Here is a 23,321-nt window from a genome sequence, read left to right as displayed (position 1 = left end):
AGCTCATCCTCAGTCTCATGATTCATCCTCACTGGCATGGTGCTCCTGCACCTCATCCTCTTGTTGCTCTTGTTGACTCATCTCCCACTCAGTGAAGGAATCTGCCTTCTTGGTCACGCTCTTGCAAAGCATTTGCAAGTTCGCATTGACGAAGACAAGGTCATTGGCATGCTCTACCCCGAGTCGGTTCCTCTTCCTAGAGGCAATGTGGCTGTAGGTACTCCAAAGTTTCTCTAAGCAAGAGGAGCTGACGGCCTGGCTAAGTATGCGGATGGCAAGCTGTTGCAGCTCCGGTCTATCTGAACCAAAGGCCTCCCACCATAGAGCAGCACCAACTTTGGAGCGGTCAACCTGTGTATCATTACAGCCATAGGAGCCATGAAATGACCTGTACATCGAAAGCTGGTCCCTAATCTTACGCCTAACCGATGCATCAGGCACAAGACGATCCAAGATGATCCTCCATCCAGCGCTCACCTCTCGGTCGCTCTCCTGCTTGTTGCCTTGGAATTCTGGGTCCACCACATAAGCTGCTGCGTGCAATGGAGAGTAGTAGGAATTCCACCTTCCTAGACACAAGGCATGGATCTCCTCGTATCTGTCTTCGTCAGGCACGAAGTCTTTCAACTTCTCTATCATGCGATCCATGGCCTCGTAGACCTTGCCTATGCATGGTTACATAGCGTCTACAATCCTCAATAGGTGGACTATGGGCCTCACCATAGCATCTGTGGTCTTCACACGCTCCCACCAAGAGGCGTCATCCACCCGTAGCCTACACTCTTGGCCAGTGTTTGTATGGGACTCTTGCATGGCGACAAACTTGTCGCTAAGGAAAAGCCCCCTCAAAGCACCGCTACAATCCTTCAACCGGCCCAAACATGGGAAAGTTGTAGGCAAACCGGGTGTCGGAATATTTGAGGAGAGAGAGACAGGACCTCTTGTTGAACTCATGCCGAAGTCTTTGGTGGTTGAGGACAAAGGAGACCATGGTGTTAGCCTCCTCAATGAGCGTGCTGATCCATGGTAATGCCCCGATGTCCTTGAGGAGGTTGTTTAGGCAATGAGCCATACAAAAGGACACCGTGACATGTCCATACATACCTTGGAGAATAGCTCCCGCCGCCCTATTGGAAGGCTCCCCATCCACAACAAAGCCCACTACATGCTCGGGGCCAACGATCTCCATGGTGGTAGCCCACTCCGCCACAAGCACATCCGCGCTCTTCCCAGTGCCGGATGCGTCATGAGATGAGATGAAGTACATCTCTCCGCGGGAATATGCAACCATGCCGTGAATACTCCTCTTGCGGGTGTCACTCCATCCATCCACAATGAGGGAGACTCCGTTCCTCTCCCATTGCCGCTTTGTGTTGTCGGCCGCTTGCTCTACAATGCGCTTCTTCTTCTAGAGCAATGTAGTGCGCAAGCTCTCGGATGAGGGGGGTGTATAGGTTGAGCCATACTCCCCAATCTTCTTAACCATGACCTTGAAGTATTCCGACCTATTCAAGAAAGTAATTTACTAATGAGAAGGGGACTAGGATGATGAAAACATGAATGATGAAATGGCAATGATCGATTGCACTTACCTAGCCGCTTGAAAGGCAATGTGGTCGTGGAAGAAGAAGCGGGCCACCGCCATATCCACCTCCTCCTTCAACTTGGGGTTCCAATTCTCCCCAAGTGTAGATTGTCGCCGTGGGCCACGTAATGATTGAGAGGCCGTGGAGATGGAGGGTGCCGGCGTCGTGGATGGAGTAACATTCCGACTTGATGGTGAAGGTGATGGTGTGCATGATCCCGATCCACCACATGACTCCATTGTAGAGGCTTGAGTTCCTCTCCCCATCGTCGCGGGATCCACGGCCACTCGTGGTGTCCTTCGTGTCGCTTCGACCGCTTCGTAGACGCTAAGCTTGTCAAGAAGTTCCCGTCTCTTCTCGTCACTTTGTCGGCGCCACCTGTTCGCCGGTACGGGCAAAGCTTGCATACCCATGGCCGAGAACCGCCTCCATGAACGGATGGGGTGTAGTTAACCTCCTCCCACCATGTCCATCCCATTGTCCTTCTACGAGAAGCCCCGGCATGTGAGGAGGATGCCATGGTTGAAGATGGCTTGACTCTTGAGCCTTGAGGAATGAGAGAGAGAGAGAGAGAGAGAGAGAGAGAGAGAGAGAAAGAGAGAGAGAGAGCCTAGAGGCCTAGAGGCTAGAGCCTAGACTCTAGAGGCTTGGAAGTTGGAAGACTCAAGAGGCTTGAAAGTTGAGGGAGAGGTGAGAGAGAGAAATGAAATGAAATGATATATTAACGTCTCAAGAAGGCCAAAATGACCTATGAGACCAAAAAGGTTACAACAATTGGTTGATCTGATACACTGTTTGTGTAAGAAAAGCTAAAAACAACTAAACAACTAACTGAAACTGAAACAACTATGAGGAAAAGTACGGTACTAGGAGCTCCTAATGGATAACATCTGGGAGGAAAACTCCAGCAACAAAGGTAAGCATCATACACATCACTATCCAAAGATGTCTCTCATCGGTCGATGGCGGATATCCTCAATGTCCTCCATGGTGAGTACTCTGACTGGACGTCTCCCATGCCGTGCTAGTATGGTCCTGATCCTCTGCTGTAGTCTCCGCCGATATCGAGATGGGCGTTGGGGCGCCTGGACCGCCAAAGCTCTATAGCCCGATCAATTAGTGTACCTCTGGTGCGGCGATACTCTGGGGCTATCTTCAATGCCTGCTGGCCTGACTGCTCAATCTCTGGTCGAAAGAAGTCTGTAATCTGCCTCTGTAGGTGTCTCTCCCTCTCTGATCCCCTCCCTCTCAAGAGACCCTCTCTATGTCTACGAAGCTCCAGCAAGTATAATCCGAGGCATCTGTGATCCTGGTATCTCATGACTCTAGAAAGTGGTCCGAAACCCTCTCTAAACAGGTAGTGAAAACGGCCTCGTATCTCATAATATACTGGACAGTGACATATGTAATGTAACTCTGTCTCTAGCTCCATCTGGCACAGCTGACAAATCCTGGCCTCAGCTGGTACTCCTCTGAATCTTCCAATCTCAATCTCTAGCTGGTGTGAGGATGTGCGCATCTGACCAATAGCACACCGTACCCCATGAGAAAGATGAGTATCCATGTAGCTGGGTCTAATCACAAACCCATCCTGCGTGAGCTGGAGAAGATAATCTCTATAGAAAGCCATCTTCGTACCAAGCTCGTGTCTCGGCTGTATCCATGTCCTCCTAGTGTCCAACTGAATCAAGTCCTGCCTGATAAGTCTGGTAATCTCTGCCCGTGTGAGAGAGAGGGAGGGTGCATCCAGGGAGTACTGAAATGGAGGTAGCCTGTCCATACTAAAGCCATGCAGCTGGAACCAAGCTGTCATCTGTGCATACCAACATGATCCGTCTCCTTGTGATGCCAACGGTCGTGAAAGATCCAGGGCTAAGCGAGCATATCTGTCTCTAGGGAGAGCCCAAGTGCTATGTATAAAGGAGACTGATCGAGTGAGTGCCTCTACTACCAATGGGGGGGCAGCCATCTCTGCACGGATAATATCATGTGGTTCGGAGGCCTTGGCCCTAATCATCCGGGAAATCATAGAAACTAAGGGCCTCTCCATACGTCTCCATCCATCAGTGCTACCAGCTCGACTGTGGTGATCCACTGAGGGTCCCCATATCTCCACTCCATACAGCATGGCTGAAGTGACCAAAGTGTCAAAGAGCCAGAGCTTTGTTCGAGGTTCCTGAAACTGAACCTGCGAACACATCCTCTCTAGTCTCCCCAATGCTGCATAAGCTCTGGTCAATCTGGTCTCTGCTGCTCTCCTCAAGGAAAATAGTGGGCCACTAAAAACCACACCAAGGTAAGTATATGCATCTGTATACTCCACTGTCTCCTGACCATATGTAAAGGTGGGTACTGACCTCCTAACCCACTGTGCTGTGGTGTTAAAACACCATCACCTTGGTTTTACCAAGGTTAACAGACAATCCACTGTCCTGTGCAAACGTGTGCAATGCATCCAAGTGACGCTGCATCCCCTCTGGAGAAGCTGAGATCAGCACAATATCATCAGCATACAATAACAACGGAATCCATGTCCCTGCTAGCTGTGCTCCTCTGTCACCCTCCTGCTCTACATAGTCCGAAACATCATCCACATACATCCCAAATAAGGTGGCTCCTGTTTCATGCCATAAGGCTGAAATATCATGCTCGGTATCTCCTCTAACTGTGGTATATCCATAGGGATATCTTCTGCCATCTCTGGCTGTCCATTTGGACCATTTTCAGCACCATTTAAGGGCTGGTTTTGCTGCTGTAATGGCTGATTTACAGCCCTTTGTTGTTGTCCATGATGTCCATCATCATCAAAGATGACTCTGCCAGGCTCCTGTTGCCTTGCAGGCTCCTTATACATGCATGTTTCATCAAAAATGACATCATTGCTGCGTATAATCTTTCTATTCACGGGATCCCAAAGTCTATACCCCATTTCACCTCTGTCACCATATCCTAGGAATATGCATTTGTGAGACTTAGGATCAAGTTTGGTGCGCATTTCCCTGCGTATGTGCACGTACGCAACGCAACCAAACACTCTCAAGTGCTTGTATGACGGAGGCTTCCCTGTCCATACTTCCTCTGGCACTTTCCCACCAAGCCTCGTGTTAGGTGACCTGTTTATAAGGTGAACGGTTGTCATAACAGCTTCAGCCCAAAAACCATGAGGTAATGCAGCATGTGACAACATAGAACGGACCTTCTCCTGAATGGTCCTGTTCATCCTCTCTGCTGTCCCGTTTTGTGGAGGATCATAAGGAGTAGAGAGCTCCCTCTTGATGCCTTTAGCATCACAAAAGTCCTGAAACTGTTTGGACATATACTCTCCACCATTGTCGGAACGCAAAGCCTTCAGTGTTTTGCCAGTTTGATTCTCAACAAGAGCAACAAACTTCTGAAACACTGAGAATGTATCACTCTTCAAACGAAGAGGATAGACCCACACCTTACGTGTGGCATCATCAATAAAAGACAAAGTATTTTGCCCCTCCCAAAGAAAGCTGAGGCATCTCACACACATCTGTATGCACAAGCTCTAACTGAGCATCTTTCTGTCCAAGAGCTTTCTTGTGGGGGCACTGTAGTTGCCTACCATATATACAATGCTCACAAAACTGAAAACTTGAAAACTTTAGAGAAGGCAAGTAACCCAAATGAGACAATTGCTCCATTCCCTTGACACTCATGTGTCCCAACCGGCTATGCCACATAGAAATTTCCGGCAGCTCGGTTGCATTTACATTAGCATGGTGACAAACACCTGCATGCATGAAGTAAAGAGTGTCCACCTTAGAGCCTCTGGCAACAACCAGTGAGCCCTTACTAATTTTCCACTTTCCACTACCAAATGTGGTAACATAATCAGCATCATCAAGCTGTCCAGTAGAAAGCAGATTCTTCTTGATCTCAGGCACATGCCTGACATCATGGAGCATAAGCTGTGAGCCATCTGAAAACACAAGCCTCACATCACCTCTGCCAAGAATCTTGCATGCATGGTTATCACCCAAATAAACCACTCCTTCATTGCCAGCAGTATACCTGACAAACAAGTCTCTGCAACCTGTGACATGAAAGGAGGCACCTGAATCAATGATCCATGAGTGCATACCATGACCACCTGTAAGAAGTGAATGGGCATCAAGTGAAGACGTAAAGAGGACCTCATCCTCACTGCCACTCGCATGTGACACATTGATTTCTTCAATCTTGACTCCACTTTTGTTCTTTGGCTTTACATCTTTGGCTTCATCTTTCTCTTTGTCTTTGCCTTTTCCCTTTTCCTTTTGATCATTTTTCCATTTGTAGCATTGCTTTTTAATGTGTCCCTTCTTGCCACAATAATGGCATTCCAAATCCTTTTTGGAGCGAGACTTGCTCCTTCCCCTTTCTTGGCTTTTCCCCCTTTGCTGGGATCTCCCACGTGCATTCATTGCATTGGACTTTCCAACAGAGTTGTTTTTCCTATTCATCTCTTCTTGAAGAAGAGCACCCTCAACATCTGCATATGACAGCATAGCATGCGAATTGCTAGTGGCTGTCCTGAATGTGTCCCAACTCTCTGGCAAAGTGCATAACAAAAAAGTGGCTTTGAACTCATCGTCCATTGCCAACTTTTGATTAATGACCTGGCTGACAATACCGTTAAACTCATTTAGATGGGCTGTCAGAGACGCCCCTTCCTTCATCTGAAGACCTATGAGTTTCTTCAACCAATACACTTTGCTTGAGGCACTTTGTTGGGCATACAAGTCCTGCAATCTCTGCCACATTCCCCAAGCTGTCTTCTCTTCACGAATGCTGAAAAGTAATGAGTCTGACACAGACAACATGATAGTAGATCTTGCCAACTCATCCATATCTTCCCACTCTTCAGCAGTAAGAGAAGTGGGCATTACACCCCTTTCTTTGATAGGCTTGTGCTGCTTTTTCTGGAGCAACACATTGTAGCACTGGGTTTGCCAAATATCATAATTATGCGAGCCTTCAAGCTTCTTGATGTGAAGCAATGAAGAGCTCTCACCTGTGGTTGCCATAGCAATATGCAACCTGTTAATGCCTGACTCCCTGCAAAAATGTGCAAACACTGCACCAAAAGCACACAAAGTGCTCACAGTTTTTCTCCCAAGCTTTATCTCCCACTGCGGAAGCACAAATGCAACTTTTCTCCCACTTTATGTGATGAAAGCAACAAAATCTGGTTGCTGCAGATTTTGGACAGCACCTTAAATGTGCTCTATTGCCCTTCCAAAGTACTGTACAGCAGTACCAAGTGCTAACCAATGATGTACCAAACCTGTACCGGCAAGTACAGCAGCTGAAATTGAACCTTTTGGTCACTCAAAACAGTGTACAGCCATGCCAAAACTTGCACAAAGCTGTGCCAAATCTGTACTAGCAGGTACAATAGCAATAAATGCTCTCCTGGCTGTCCAAATGAGTGAAAATCAGACTTTTACAGTCCTGTACACTGCATAAAACAGTCCCGAACAGAAATTGGGCAAAAGCCTCTTGACTGCAAGCTGATTTTTGAGGATTCAAGGCATAAATGTCTTGCCTGCTGCTTTGCCAAGCTCAACAAGCATACAAACTTGAAAAGCCCCTTGATTTAAGATCAATTTCTGATCATACATGGTACATTGACGCACATGAAGGCATCCAGAGTGTTCACGATGCTTCCCCCTGGCCACATATACATCAAATACATGAAACCCCCTTGATTTACAGGCACATTGAGTGCTTGTAAGGCATCAACACATTATCCACAGCATCAAATGCGATTGCCTGCATGCAAATCAATCCAATCGGCACAAAAGCCCCTTGATTTGTACTGCAATTTGCTGCAATTTTGCCCAAATGTGCGATTTTTCACATCATACAGCATGTATGAGTGCTTAATTGCACAATTACATCAAAAGCCCCAAATTTTGACATTCAATTTCTTGCAAATTGATCCTGATTGTGACCAATTTCCTGCAAATTGAGCCTGATTGTGACCAATGTCACCCAATTTTGCCAATTTTGCTCAAAAATTGAGCAATTCGGCGCCTGTATCTGCTCAATTGCAAATCCCAAAAAAAAAAATTTGAGGCAAATACCTTGATTTCTAATTTTCTGTTGCAGGAAAGTGGGGTTGATGATTTTTGGTGCTGTTGCTCCTGCTTGTTGCTGTGGATTCGAGAAGCAATAAGGGCAACGGCTTCTGCACAACTGAGGCGGAGACCTCTAGCAAGATGTTGGCTGATTGCACGTTCGCATATACGCCTGCTGTTGTTGGCTACGCGGCCAGAGTATGCGCTTGTGTTCGCTCCACGCTAATACGCTTTACTGCCTTGGACTCATGTTGCAGCCGACTCCATATGTGATTACACGCTTGCCCACGCCTAGCGCCTAGTGGACGTATTCGTTGTCTCCGCCTACTGCTGACGCCCGCCTGTGGTGTGCTACGCGTAGCTCTGCCTTCGCTCCACGTCACCCATGTTGAGCGCCGCTCGCCAGAGCTACACGGCTTTCGCTACACGTTCAGAGAACATGCGTGCTCTTGGGTGTCCCGCTACCACACTCGCCTGGCTGCTACACGCGACTTGAAATCAACGCTTCAGTCTCCTACCTGCTGCTCTCAATGAACACAGTGGCCTCTGCGTTTCCTGGCATGGTGGTGGAGACTTGAAGAAAACTGCCTCTTGTAGCAATATGGGAATGCACTCTCAAATTAGAGGAATCTTGAAACCCTAAAACACAGCCTGCTCTGATACCAGTTGTGTGGGAGAAACAGGAATTAGGGTTAGGTTAATTCATGTGGGAGACATACACAGAGAGAACAAGGGAGAGAGAGAGAGAGAGTTGTGGGGATAAGTCAACTCATCAAGTGAGTGTGTGACTCCCCTATCACACATGTATATTGAACTAGTACACATAGTGCACTTAGTACATTAAAAGTACTAAGTGTACTATGTACTATAACTTATGGGTTTGTACACACTATAAGGGTGGGCATAACGCCTTTACCCCAACACCATAAAATCCTGAAAAGAGGGAATGAGATTGGGTTGAGCCAGAACATAGTCCACTGTACTAGCACCATGCCGATGTGGAAAGCTAGTGAAACCGCCCGATGTCGTGAATCTCTGTAGGCCATTTAGGATGGCCAATCCATGTGCAGTCCCCATGTCTATCAAATACCGCCCATACACTGTATGTTCCTCATCCTGTGAGAGTCTAGATAGGCCCATATCCCTGACATCACTTTAAACCCGGTCTTGGCCATGACTTTTTGTAGAACTTCCCACAGCCAATGGACTGAAAATTAATCCATGACACCAGCGCGAAACAGAAGCAACAACAGGGAGAGGAGGGGGGGGGGTTTCAAGTCATGTAGGGGAAAGGGAAAGAGAGGAGATTCAGGAGAGAGAGAGAGAGTTATGTTGCTGCCTTGGGGGCCTGAGGAAGGGTGGGTGCGGAAAAGATATAGGCACAATAGCCAACCGTATCAAGAAAGAAACTTGATCCATATCGTGAGTCAAGGACTCTGATAATAACCAGACATAGGCACAAGAGCCAAGTGTGTCTCAAATATCCATAATTTCGTAAACCGAGTCAACAACTCTGATATTAATCAGACACAGGCACAAGAGCCAACTGTGTCCCAAATATCCAAAAATCCATACATAGCTTTGAGTACCTACAAAAAGAAAATAAGCAGAATACATAGCCACAAAACATCTTGCCATGCCATTGGACTGCAGAAGGACACCACCCCTATGATCCATACGCATGCCCAAGCCATATGGTTCACCAGGGCAACAACCCTTCCATGAAACCATACATGCTTGCCACGGTTTCCCCTTCCACGAGGCTTCACTCACCAGGGCAACTACCCTTCCATGAGTGCTGATAATACTCACTGGGGTTACCACCCTTCCATGAGTTTATGCGAGACTCACCAGGGCTACCACTCTTCCATGAGTTCACGCGACACTCACCAGGGTTACCACCCTTCCATGAGTTCACAGAATTCACTCACCAAGGTTACCACCCTTCCATGAATGAATCCATCCATAGTTGGCGCAGACACAGTCCCCTGCCAATGAGATATAGGGGCATATTTTAGTTTTACCTTGAAATCATAAGTTGGCCCCATGAATTCTGGTGGACTTGCTTATTCTGGCCGGGCAGTTTTTCTCTGAATAGGATACTCATGTCTTTCTTAACCCTGCGTTCATCTTGACCTCAAACCTGAGTGACATGGGTCTTATTAAATTTTTATTATTATTTCTGTTTTTCTCTGAACTTGTGGTCCAGTGTTTACTGATTTTACTCAACCCATTGGAACAGCTCTAGCTATAACTGGTGCGTTTTACATGCGTTTTGCTTGAGGTGGGGGACCTTGCATGATCTGCACCAGGTCTTTCATGATGTTTGTCTTAATGTGTGTGCTCAGCATGACTTAGCCTTTGTTTTAATCCTGTTTGAGGAACCAACCTTGTGGTTTCAGACTATAACTGATATTTGTTTTTCCTGTAATTGAGTTTTTCATGTGCTGCATCCACAGGAAAATTCGAGGCTCTAGTGCCCTTGACTTGGCAACATCAGGTGATCTCCTGGCTGGGACATCAACTCAATCAAGGAAACTCGAGGGGTCTGTCAAACATGAAGAGGCCAGAACTAGATGCCCCTGTGGCAGTAACGTGAAGTCAGATACCATGATACAGGTGTTCTCTCTTTCTTCTTGCTTTTTGTCTTTGATGCGGCACCATACCTGTGAGTCACTTTTGTTTGGACACTAGAGGGAACCCTTCTTGACTGTTTGCTTATGAAACTTGCTGCTGGCATGGACATGATAAAAAGGTGTAGTTTCAAAATGCAAATAAATGGCTGATATGTGGAACTTGATTGCAGTGCAATGATCCTAAATGCATGGTATGGCAACATGTCAGCTGTGTTCTTATCCCTGAGAAGGAGGGATTGGAATTGGAACCTCCTTCCTCACAGTTTTATTGTGAGCTGTGCCGCATACAGCTTGGAGATCCGTAAGTCTTTTTAAGACTTGTCTTTGACGCTTGTTCTAAAAAGCATGAGATATTGATTATTGCCTTAAGTTTAACTTTCAGTACTTAACATATTAGAAAGCTATTCATCTGCATAGAATTAGCTATACCACGGGCAATCTGCTTCTTCAAGGGGCCACCTTTACCAACATTTTGGAAGGGCTTATATTGGGCTAAATTTGTCTCTGCAATAATCTCGGCATAATCTAATTTTTTTCAGAATTCTGTAATGTGTCATGACTTGAGAGGTATCCAAGTTTCCATGTCACAAAATTTGGATATGTCAAGTTAAACTTCAATACACTTCTTGTTTCTCCAACCCATGCACACATTAGACAATGGTTTTCACAAGCTCGTTTTCTCACTCTGCTAGATATATGCTTGGTAAACCAAGGACGTTGGTGGCTCAGGACTCACACACACATATATATATATACATATACATATACATATACATATACATATACATATACATATACATATACATATACATATATATATATATATATATATATATATATATATACATATGTATATATGTGTGTATATATATATATATACATACATACATATGTATGTATGTTTGTATATACATATATACAAACATACATACATATGTATGTATGTATATATATATACATATATACATATATACATATATACATATATATATATACATACATATATACATATATATATATATATATATATGTATGTATGTATGTATGTATGTATGTATGTCCTTCCTACACGATGATCGAGACCGCTGCCTCAGCATGGCTCACATCAATCATGGCCCCCCTCAACCCCCTCCCCTCAAACCACATCATCCGACCCTCACACATGGCAAGCATGCATGATCGTGGGCATGCACTGTGTACACCATGTGTGCTTTACTTTTAACATGCTTTTTTCTCCAGGGAACTGTACTACAATCATCATCTTGGTCAGTCTGCTAGATATTATTGGTAGAGCCAACGACATGTGACAGCTGTGCGCTCTTACTTCGCTCACATGCTTGATCATCAACAGTGCCTGCTTAACCATGGTTTAGATCTGTTATGATACTTGGGGACACTGCACGTCTTGAGCATTATACTTCTTATATGCTTTTATATTTGCTCAATATGTCCCATAGATAACACTTTGGTCTCCAGAGGACAAGGATACAAACATCTGATCTTATCTCATCTCATGGCTAGTGCATGATGACTAATGTTGGTGCAGCTCGCTCCTTGGCATACAACTCTTAAGCCATCTTTCTTCCATTATGGCCTTTTGATCCCTCCCTATCCCTTTTTGTCTGCATGCACGTAAAGGAGGTGCTGATGCATGTGACAGGCCCTCTTGCCTGTGTTTGAAACATGGTTTGTGGATCTTCTCCACTATCTAAATATAAAGTCTGATTTATTGTCGATGTGTGGTTGCAACATTTTGAGCGGGGTCTAAATTTACTCATCTGCAATGTCACACAAAATTGTTAGAGTGCTGGTTCTGCTTTTGGTATGGAGTTTAAAGTCCATTTTTTTTTACCACTTCTAGTTTTTGGAAGTGGTTCTGGAGTTTATTGAGTCTGTGTCTTTGGAAAGCTTAGTGTTGTTCTTTACTGGAAGAAGCTGTTTTTCATGCTCAAGCAAAGACAAAGATGGGCCTGGTCCAAACTGCACAATGTTTTGTCTGAAGCTAAGAAATCTTAGAAGTCTCAGATAGAGTTGCTGGAGGTTGGTTTCTCGGTTTGTGTACCACACTTCCGAAGCTGTATACTGAGATATATGCCTAAAGGTCCTGAGGTTACCTGTACGGAGGTCCTCAGCCGTTTTTGCTGCACGAGCTGAATGCTCAAAATGATGTTTATTGCTACAAACGGAACTATTGTATCAGGCACTTCTCTGACCATTTCATTTTGTTTGGTGTTATAATGTCTTTGCTTTTCGTGCAGCTCTTTTCATTGAGATTTTCTGTAATGCTGGTTCAGGTATTGTGTTGCTGTTTCCCACCCAATGCTGCCAACTAAAATGGTCACTGCCCTTCCTGGCTCGGAGGGGTAAGGCATACTATCTTTGTAAAGCTAGTATTTCCTTTGTTTAGTCTGTATGTCTTTGGACATAGTCACATTGATCAGCAAGTATGAGCTGATTTGTGGTCTATGGGGTGACTCTTTCGATAGTTTCTTTTTTTGCCCTATAATTCCATGGAGAAGAGGCACAAATGTACAGGTTTTTGTTGGGTTTAGATAGTTCTGCTATCTGAGGTGCTCAGTTGAAATCTGCTATGTAATTATGGTATGTCTAAACTTATATCCCTTGTTAGGATTTAACCCTTTTGGGCCTGCCTTGTGGTTCATGCAGGTCAAATCCACTACAGAACGTGGAAAAACCATTTACGCTCAGCTGCACTGATCAAGACATGTTGCGGAAACCTCATTACGATCTTCAGGTCCAGGGTTGCTTTTGTGTAGTAGTTGCCACTGACTTCTCGTGTGTGTGTTGGCTCTGGTTTAAAGCTCATCCGAAAGTTTTATAGGTAGCTCCAAATCCTCTCAAAACATATTGTATTGTTGGGTCTACTTGCAGATCTGGAGTGTGCTGCTCAATGATAAAGTGGCATTCCGAATGCATTGGCCATTACATGCAGAATTGCGTGTGAATGGTGTGTACTATATGCTCAGGCCCAGGCCCATCCCTCTTTATCAAACATAATATAATTTAGTCACAGAGTTGGTGCTTTCTTCTGATTCGTTTTGTATTTCATGATGACCAGGATGTCCTGTACGTGTAACTAATAGACCAGGCCATCAGTCTCTAGGAATAAATGGTCGTGATGATGGGGCTGGGGTGAGTTCCTGACATTTATGAATATGGGTCTATTCAAGTATCTGATGCGGTTTATCTTGGGACTTGTGGATGAGATGGTTTATTTCTTGCAGATTTCAGATTATGTGAGGGAAGGAAGCAACAGTATCTCTATGTCTGCATCTGATGGACGCCCTTTTTGTATAGGAATCCGGATGATACAGCGTTTAACTGTAGATCAGGTTCAACTTCTTTGTTCATTCTCTAGCTTTGTATTGAGCGCCTATGTGTGATACATAGTTGCCAAAAGGAATGTGCGTGCACACTCACACAAATTCTCACTTGGAAAGAAAGGTTTGCAATATATACGCGTCCCAGCTTTTGTACATATATTTTATACAGAGCAAGACGGAAAGCATGCTCAAAGCATGGAAGGTGTCATTGTTGATGCATGAGCAGCATGTATGGCAGGACCTGTATCAGCAGGGTGGTGGCAGCATCTATTATTGAGGGGGCTGGTGGGACAGATCAAGGTGGATTTAAACATCGGAATTAGATGAAGTAGAATGCCATTAAGTAAACATGAATTCGACAAATATCTTATGGAAAGCAAATACATGTATTTTTTCACATGCATCATCCACAGTCATTGGATGCATGTGCCATGCTAGACTAACAATTAGGGCTAGGGTTAGGATTAGGCCACTAGTAAGGGTTTAGTTTAGCTGAAGAATCAACCCATGTTATGAGACCTAATCTAAAAGGGGACTAAAGAAGTTATGGGTGAATCCATATAACACAAATTGTGGGTTAATGCTAGTTAACGCAACTAACACAAATTAATTCTATCAGACTAGTTGGGCTACTACTGACTTGGCCTACTTTAATAGGACCCTCTCTCTTTATTTTATACATTTTCTACAAGCCTTTGGGAGCAGTCAAGAGAGGAGAACAAGTTCTGAAGAGTAGCAGATTCAGCCTGAATAGTAGCAATGAATGCAAATCGGTCCAAGGCTTAGTCCAAGGCTTCCAGCTCGGTAGATTTGGAAGAAGGTTTCCTTGCTCGAGACATTAGTGAGAAGTTAAGTTTCTAATAGATTTAGCATAGCTGCATGGAATGGGGAATGGGAGCTGGAACGGGTGTAAAATATAGGAGTATAGCATGGAACAGGAATGGGACAAGTTAGGAAATGGGAATGGGACAGAAATGGGAATGACAAGGAATGGGAAATGGCGTTTCTATATTCCGTAGGGCTGGAACAGCCGTTTCTTGTAACTATGAGATACAAAGATTTTGCTTTGGGTTACCCTATGCACTCATGAGCAAGCAACATCCCACCCCCCTTTTTATTCAATGCCATACCTGGCCGTAGAAAACGGGATTCAAATCCAGGTCATCCAGTAAGATCTGTTGTATATATTCAGCTTTGTAATATACAACCTACATCTTATAAATTCGATCACTTGGTATCCTTTAAACTTACTTGCTGGAGTAGAATGGTCTTAGGCCATGATAACCTCCAAGCAGAGGATGACTTTGATATAGTGGCCAAGTTTGTGGACTTGGACATGGAGAATATGCCTTTTGACAGATATGTCTCGGGCGGGGCAGCAGGGCATATGGATGCTCTGACTTTATGCGGATTCTTTATCCGAGGATTAGCCCGAGATCATAAGCTCTAGGTGAGGAGTGACCATAGCAAAACACTAGAGGATGCCATCTGATATGCTATGATTTATGAGGAGACAGTGGCTAGCTAGAATCAGAAGAACACCCCTCAGAAACCTCAAGCCATAGACACCTGCTCAGAGGCTTCCAGGCGTAAATGAAAGTTAAAGTCTGAGAAGGCTTCATAGTACCAAACCCAGCATGTATCGTGTGAACGTAGTGGCGGGACTTGGGACAGATGTGGGACATGCGTGTGTCTGAGTTATTGCTATATATTTAGAGCTATGCGTCCATGCAACCATGAGAATAACTGAATTGACACAACAGTTTGTTGAGCAGCTTTACAGATTCTATGGACTACCTTGTGACATAGTGAGTGATGGGGACTTGGAGACACTTCTGGAAGCTAGTTTCAAGGTATTGGAGACTATGCTGAGTTTGAGTTCCTCTGATCATCCTTAGTCCGATAGGCAGACAGAGAGGGTGGGATGAGGTTTTAGAGGTTATGCTTGTTCATATGGCTCCATGTGACCATTTTATTGGGAGAGGTACATCCCTATGATTCTACTGAGCATATGGTTCTGGCAATAACTAGAATATGTTTGGTAGGAGTTGGGTTAAAACCCATATTCCCTTGGACTTTGATTACTTGTAGGAGACATAGTTGTAGTGCCTGACAGTTAGAGGAGTCTTTGGAGAGGGAGGTATGATATCTTCTAGGAACAAGGATTTATGAGAGATCTTGAAAAGGATGGGTATTATATTGCAGCTAGTTGATAGTTGTCTCGGCATTTTCAGATTTCCAATTCCCTGGGGAGTTGAAGGATTGAAGGATGATTTATATTCTTCAACTGTATTGTTCCCATTGATGGTCATATGCTGGAGGAACAATAGCTTTAGTTGAGCTAGTTATGGCTGTGTGGATTTGATAGACAGGTATAAACTTGATTTCGGAGACAGTTGATGCAGGTAGCTTGTTTCTTCTTCATTTATTTCCAAGAGTGGAAATGTTCCAAGTGGGGAGGAATGTTATGTACCTAGAACTAATCCTTGGGGTTAGAGACTAATCCAATAGGGTTAGGGGAGCCATGGACTAGGGAAAGCAGACAGATTCTTGTGGCCAGGGTTCAGATTTAATAAAACCAACGTTGTATATTTATGACTAGAGTGCTATTTATAGCAGCAATAAGGACTATATAAGTGAGTATTGGGTTATTATCGATTATTGTGGTTTGGACTTGGACCAAGAGGCTTACTCTTGCCATGCGTGTGGTCAGTCTGGACCTGGACCAAGAGGCTTACTCTTGCTATGGACATGGAGGATTAGAGGTGGTTTTGCCGAGGGTCTCTTAGGAGTGGCTTTGGTGGTATGGGATGCCAGGGCTGTTTGACTTGGCTTGTGGGAGTGGAATCTAAGCCCTGGCTTGGGGGTGGCCATGGATGCGACCTATGGTTGGGTGGTGAGCTTGCTTGTGCCCTTCTATGTTGTTTGTACTAACCTTGTTTGGCGTGTGAATTAGGGTTGAATCTTGGAGCGATCTTACACCTAGCCATGAGTCATTGCCCCAGTAAAGGTGGTGTAAGCTTAGGTCATCAATCAACATCATCATTGAATTGTGCAATCACTGACTTGCTTTTCCCAATTGAGTTTGTTCCATCTTTCTCTCACTCTCTCTCTTTCTACGTACACACCATGGGAATCTTCCATCCCCCCTAGCTTCTTCAATTGGTATTAGAGCGAGTTAAGGTTAGGGTTTATGCTTCCTGTCAATTCTGCTCATTGCCTGTGTAGTGGAGCTCTAGCTTCTTAAATTGGTAAACGACCTACAACCTTTTGCGCCTGGCTGATGTTGCTGCCACTACCGTTGCAGTCTGTTATTGCCGTTGCCAACTTTCAGTCTTGATGTACCACACTCATCGTCAACAGCAGCGACATTGTCTTTGCTCGCCGCCTTTGATTGCCTGGCGTGGCCTGCCCGTGAGAGATCATTGCCATCCAATGCTTGCTACTAGCAGAAGCGCCACCTTTGACTGCAGTTGCCGCCTTCGAACTACTGTGACTTGGTGCACCTAGTCGTCACCATGCTACTACTCCTACCTGAATCCTTTGGTGCCGCCTTTCCGCTGTTGAGTAGTTGGACACTATGCATGGTGTCCTCCCCGTGTGCTGCTACACGTGCGGCACTCTTTGCACTAGCTACTAGCCAATTTCCCGTTGCCTGTTCGCCAGTCGACCGTTTTGAGTTTGTGCCCTCTTGCATGGCCTATTCTCTACCACCATGGACTCTAGAGATTGGGTATCACCTTCGAAAGGTTTTCAGTCACTAACTTCACTAAACAAACAAAGATCAGGTTGCTCTTGATGCGTGATGGGCTATGGAATGAGGTGAAAGGCACCATGATGAGAAACCCAAAGGTGCAGAAAGATCTACACAAGTTCAAGCTTGGGATGACCGAAATGACAAGGCACTGGCACACATTGGCCTCGGTCTCGCCAACAATCTCATTCATCATCTTGATGTGGATAAGCTGGCAAAAGTGGTATGGGATAAGTTAGAATATCTTAACAAAATTAATAATTCCAATGTTTTCTTAGAACATAAGTTTTATGGTACTAAAATGAAAGAATGTGAATCTCTCCAAGAACATTTAAGCACATTAGGCTCAATCATTAAGTAGCTCACTGCTTTCAAAACTTAAAGTATGATGAAAGATCGAGGTCTACGAGCAGGACTCAACTTCGACAAAGCTTTCTACGAGAAAGACAAAGGCAAAAGCAGAAAGTCATGAAGTGCTCCTTTTGCAAAAAGCTCGGTCACACCGAGGAGAGGTGCTTCAAGAAGATGGCCAAGGAGCAGTCCAAGGACCACGCCAATCTTATTGCAGAAGTAGACAAAGACGATTTCAAAGAGGCAACAGAAACTTCAACAACTGAAGAAAAAGCTCTTAAGATGATGGCTATCTCAACGAGGAAGATTATGACTGGACCATCTAAACCCTTTCTCCCTAAGTGTCAATAAGGGTTCTCTTCCGGGTTGTCTCCTGAAACTTGATTGTATCTATTTGTGTGCTTGTTCATCTATGTGTTCTCCATCCTATGTGTAATAATTGTAAACCCTTCATTCTCTACCCCTCTTTAGATCAAGGGTGTGTTGTTTTTAAGTAGACTGATGTAAGAGAAAGTCATGAGTGGTCAAACTCTTTTGGCACTTGTTCCCTAAACCTGCGAGTCTCTGTTTGTCCATGCTTGTTAAGCCTCTGAGCCATGCTTGTTGAGACTCTGAGCCTTTTGTGCCAAGCACACTAGCCTCTGAACCACACTTACTAGCCTCTAAGTTTGTAGCAAGAAACATGCCTTAGATGGAGCATTAGAGTGGAGTGTTGAGCCCAAATCACAGTGGCTATTGAAGGTCTATCTCGAGACATCTCCGCCGGGGCTTTGTTGGTTTTTGGAGTCTTCATGTGTGTGTACCGGCTTGTGTTTGTGTGTGAACAGCCCTTGTATGTGTGTGAACACATACAAGGGCTGTTCACTTACATAAGTGAACACTCACTTATGTGAGTAGTTGAGTATGTGTGTGAACAACATCTTGTAGCCATTTTATGTGATGTGATAAGCAATGATGTCATAGGCCTCGCCATGTGTCATGGCCCCAGTAAATCTGATGTGTCAAAGATAAGGCTTTTAAGCCTATAAAAGCATGTACTTGGTGTAAGCTTTAATCATCAATCAACATCATCATTGAGTTGTGCAATCACTTTCTTGCTTTTCCCAATTGAGTTTGTTACATCTTTCTCACTCTAGTTAACTAGAGCCTTGTATGTGATTTATCTCCACATTATAGAGTACTTTGTACTTTTTTTTCTTTTGTATCCATTTGATGTCCATTGAGACATGATGATGATGTACACAGGTTTTGTCTCATAGGCCGTTTTTGGCCTTTAGAAGACGTTAATAAAATCTTTCTTTCTTTCTTTCTTTCTCACTCTCTCTCTTTCTACGTACACACCATGGGAACCTCCCACCGCCCCTAGCTTCTGCTCATTGCTTGTGTACTGCAGCTCTATCTCCTTCATGCCAAGGCAAAGGGAAAACAACGAGTTGTAACTTTTGTAAGATGCTCGGACACATGGAGGATCGATGCTTCAAAAGAATGGCCAAAGAACAAGAAAAGACACTGCCAACGTTGTCCAAGAAGAGACGAAGATGAAGACGTAGCAGAAGCTTCCATAGCAAAAGAAGACAACATTCATAGCAATGGATAATCTTTCTCTCAATGAGGAAGATTATGATTGGGCCTTTTGAGCTGTTCTGTGTGTGTCATGGGTTCTCTGCTTGGGAAGTCCCCCAAAAACTGAATTTAAATAATCTCTTTGTGTGTTCTTATCTTTTTGTAATGCCTTTATGTTATAAAAGGTCCTTCAAGTCCTTTTTAGTTGTCTCTCTACCTTTTTGCAGGTTTTGACCAGCTTTGGTCTTCCCTTTTCCCGTGCTAATATCAATCTTAGATTGCATCAATTTGAGATTAAGGTTCTCCGAAGCCAAAGCTGAATTAATGAGGAGTTGTAAAGTGGGGTAGATTTCAAGTGCAGCTTGAAAGAATGGGTTGAAGACCCGACTCAAATTTTCTCTTCTTTTCCTCTTCATCAATCTTCATGAAGGGAATCACCTCCAACATTACCTTCCAAAACTTTGATACATGTGAGGTTATTGATTCACTCTCTTTCTGACCCAACTAATCCCACTTTTTTTTGGCAAAATTGGGAGGCATTCTCAGCCACTAATGTGCAGTGGTTTCTTCAGCTTTGCGGAAGCAGATCCAAAAAGGTTGGGAAGGTGGCTTCTTAAACATAAGCTCGCCCTCTTTTCCCTTCACTGCATCACCTTTATGGATGAGAAAAGAGAGTGCCATCTCTCTTGGTTTGATGCCCAATTCCAATGCAACAGTTTCAAATGCCTCATTCACAAAAGCTGAGCACCATCGTGCATCCAACACTTGCCTTACTCTTGGATCTGCATGCAAACGCTTCAATTGGGCATCTTTCTTACGTAGCTGCCTTTGAGATTTTCCATAGTGTTGTGCACCTTCTTTTTACCACGAGACGGCTTTTCCTCAAGCACATAGGCTCCATGGTCTTTCCCTTTACCACGGGATGGCTGTCCCTCATCACCATGGAATACGTGATAAGACATTTTCAGAAGGGTGTTCTTCACGTGCATAATTCCACTGTGTACATATTCTGTTCTCCACGGGCTCACTTGCATGATTCCACTGTGTACATCTTTAACGACCTATTCTCCACGGGCTTACCTTCTTGAATTTACATTCACTCCACTACCTATATGGCTGGCCATTATGTTTAAAAGCATTGTCAATTAGTGTATGCAAGATAGGATCGTCTTCCTTAGAGAAAGGAGGAAGATCCAAGGCTTTGACACCAATAAAATACCACCAAATAGGGTTCAAGACAATCGTGGCACACACTTAAAACTATTAATACTATTTTTTTTTTGGAGTAAAAGAGGGCTGATTATATCACCACAAAATCCGGTACAAACACGTGCTAAAGTGTTAAAAGGTACAAGTGTGACCAATTCTTTCTATTTGCTACTTCCCTTAGTGCTAGGCTTCATTATGGCTGAGCATACTATGCATAATGGAGTTGATAGTTATATAGTCCTGTGGGTTGACTACCATGAGTATATAACATGCACGTTCCTAAAAGGTGAATTTGGGCATGTTCCTGGATTCATCTAGGTATATATATACAAGTGCAACCAACCACACTCAAAGGCAAAATTTATGCCAAAAAACAAAACCTATACAAAATCTCAGGCTGGGAGATAAGAGATGCAGGACATAAACCAGTGTGGAGGAATGTACTTCCACTGTGGGGTATTGCCCTGCACGTGGAAGAAAATCTGGTGATGACTGCAAGTCTCCAGGAAATGTTTTCTCTGCAACTCACCAGACCTAGAGGAGAGAGTTATCAAATAGTCCCATTCACCACAAAGGGTGTGAATGGTGTCGTACCAAATGTCTGCCAAAATTTGATGAGTGGAAGAAGATTCTCCTCCAAGATGTGGCGGCATCTGGCCCTCCAAATGCACCAGCCAATAATATCGCCTATGATATTAAAGGTCTTTGAGCTATTCGATGATTCATGAGAATGCAGAACATGATGAGGGATATCAAAAAAACGCACGTGAGCAAAGATCCCATGCTTGATGCGGAAAACTAAATCATCCACAGCAGCCTCGTATCCAAGATGCCAGCCTACCAAATTCGGCTGCAACCAGCAAAATGCACTCCAAGTAATGTACCTGAGGTCTGGAGAAATTTGTTAGAGAAGCCGAGAAACACCTGTCCACACCATTTGAGAGGAGTGGCAAGACCAAAGACAATGATGAGTCGTCTCCAGGATCCCATTTGAGCAAATTGAGCATGTGCTGGGAATGACTAGCCAATTGCCCACCGGTAGACCAGCATGTGCCAGCATCCACATAAAGTAAGTTGTCCTGTGTGGTCTCCACGAATCCCAAAGCTGCCTCCAAAATCTCTCCAAGGAAGCCGGAGAAATCCCCTCTGCATGCCAATGAAGGGCTCTAGAAGGGGGGTGTGTGGACTGTCTGAGCAATACGCGACACCCAATCAGGCAGTGTACTGAAAGAAGGGAACAGGCTCTTGGCCTTGCCATAATGGAGGCTAAGACCTCTCACGTGGATCCCAATCTAAGTCTGCCAAAGGTTGGTTCTCCCACAACCACTGTCTGTACTCACATAAACTAGAATCAATCAACATAGGGTCAATAAACCACCCCTTGCCGTGAGAGGCAACCACCCTAATTTGCAGCCACATAAGAGTATCAATCTCTGGGACTGAAGGAGGATCAATCTTGTGTAAGTGGCCTTTGTCACCCACTCAGAAGTACGAGGTGCCATAACCAGCAACTCCTCTGGTACTCTCGGTGAGAAGTGGGCTTGCCAAAAGGGCTCGAAATCCCCCTCGCTCACCAATCATGCGCCCAGAAGTGTCTTTGATGTGGGGATTGCATAGGATAGGCTGTCGCTCAATCTCCTCTGTAAGAGTGGGCTTTGGGCGAAAGAGGCATCGTATGAGAGAATGCCAAACACGCAGTAAACTACAAAGAAAGGCTGAACGAGGCGGCTGATAGCTGACAACAATGAAAATCCATCTGGTAGAAGCCTCCAATCTCCACCAAGTTGAGGGTGACAATGACACACACCATCCAAAGAAGATCTTCCAGGTGTGATCTCGTGGAGTGAGCCCTCGAACCATGAATTTCACTAGTAAAGCCTTGCTCTACGTCTTAGGGTCTATGATGCCCAAACCCCCTGTCACGATTGTGACTTAATCCCTCTTAATTACCCATATTTACTCTTAATCACTCTTAACCATTGAAGAGACACTAGTGAAGGTGTCACATGGGTCATCACCAAAGGACACATCTATTCAAAGAGACCTCTATTCATCAAAGGAAGTCACTAATAGTCTCATAAGTCCTCACACCCCCATCATGTGTCTGTAGAATAGCCGTATGCGAAGCCACTCTAGCTCTCGTATCCGAAGTGCCATCCGAGCCAGCCCACAAATAATTTCGGATCAACCGTCGGAGCTGAGAGATGGTGGCCAAGAGAACCTAGTTAACTACCAAGGCCTTGCCAGCCAAAGAAAGTCTAATTGAATTCCAAAAAGAGGAGATCACCGGAACAAATTGCTGGGCTATGTTAGAAGTCATCTCCTGTCTATTTGTATACACCAGGGCCTCTGTTGTGGGTGTGCCCACCCGTATATTATTTTTCCACACTCCCCGTATTTTTTCCCTATTTTTCCCATTTTTTCCTAGTGGCTGGAGGGCTGCCAGTTGATGCCAGGAGCACTCTGAAGCTGGCCGACTGCATCTGTATCAGTCGTGGGCTGTAGGAGTGCTGGCCGACTTGTTCTGTCCAGGCGTGGGGCATCTGATGCTGGCCGACTGCTATATTCAGCAGTCGTGGGATTTTGCTCAGTCGTGGGCCCTTTCTAGTGCTGGCCGACTGCCCTCATGGGCTTGTATATATTGCCCCCCATCCTCCTCCACTTTCTCATTCAGTATCTTCGGGATCTTGTGTATAGAGAAGAGTTTACACACATCTCTCTGTGTTTCTTGTGCTGATTATTTTCTGCAGTCTACTTGCTCTTGTCTACCCAAGTTTGGTTATCATTTC

General features: G+C 44.6%; 1 protein-coding gene across 3 annotated transcripts in view; it reads left to right on the top strand.

The window, feature by feature from the left end:
* Positions 1-23,321, top strand: part of LOC147624771 (E3 SUMO-protein ligase SIZ1-like) — a 63,226-nt gene that overhangs the window by 21,475 nt on the left and 18,430 nt on the right. For all 3 annotated transcript variants that reach the window (XM_086817991.1, XM_086817992.1, XM_086817994.1), the window contains exons 5-11: positions 10,135-10,294; positions 10,482-10,612; positions 12,606-12,674; positions 12,979-13,066; positions 13,204-13,279; positions 13,391-13,464; positions 13,557-13,664. In XM_086817991.1, the coding sequence (XP_086674117.1) occupies positions 10,135-10,294; positions 10,482-10,612; positions 12,606-12,674; positions 12,979-13,066; positions 13,204-13,279; positions 13,391-13,464; positions 13,557-13,664 (706 nt within the window). The remainder of the gene's footprint in view (positions 1-10,134; positions 10,295-10,481; positions 10,613-12,605; positions 12,675-12,978; positions 13,067-13,203; positions 13,280-13,390; positions 13,465-13,556; positions 13,665-23,321) is intronic.

Source organism: Cibotium barometz, chromosome 24 (assembly GCF_041138505.1).
Source record: "Cibotium barometz isolate CiBa-2024 chromosome 24, ASM4113850v1, whole genome shotgun sequence".
Classification (NCBI taxonomy): domain Eukaryota; kingdom Viridiplantae; phylum Streptophyta; class Polypodiopsida; order Cyatheales; family Cibotiaceae; genus Cibotium; species Cibotium barometz.
Note: the sequence above shows the minus strand (reverse complement) of the source record. Positions and strands in the feature narration are given on the sequence as shown.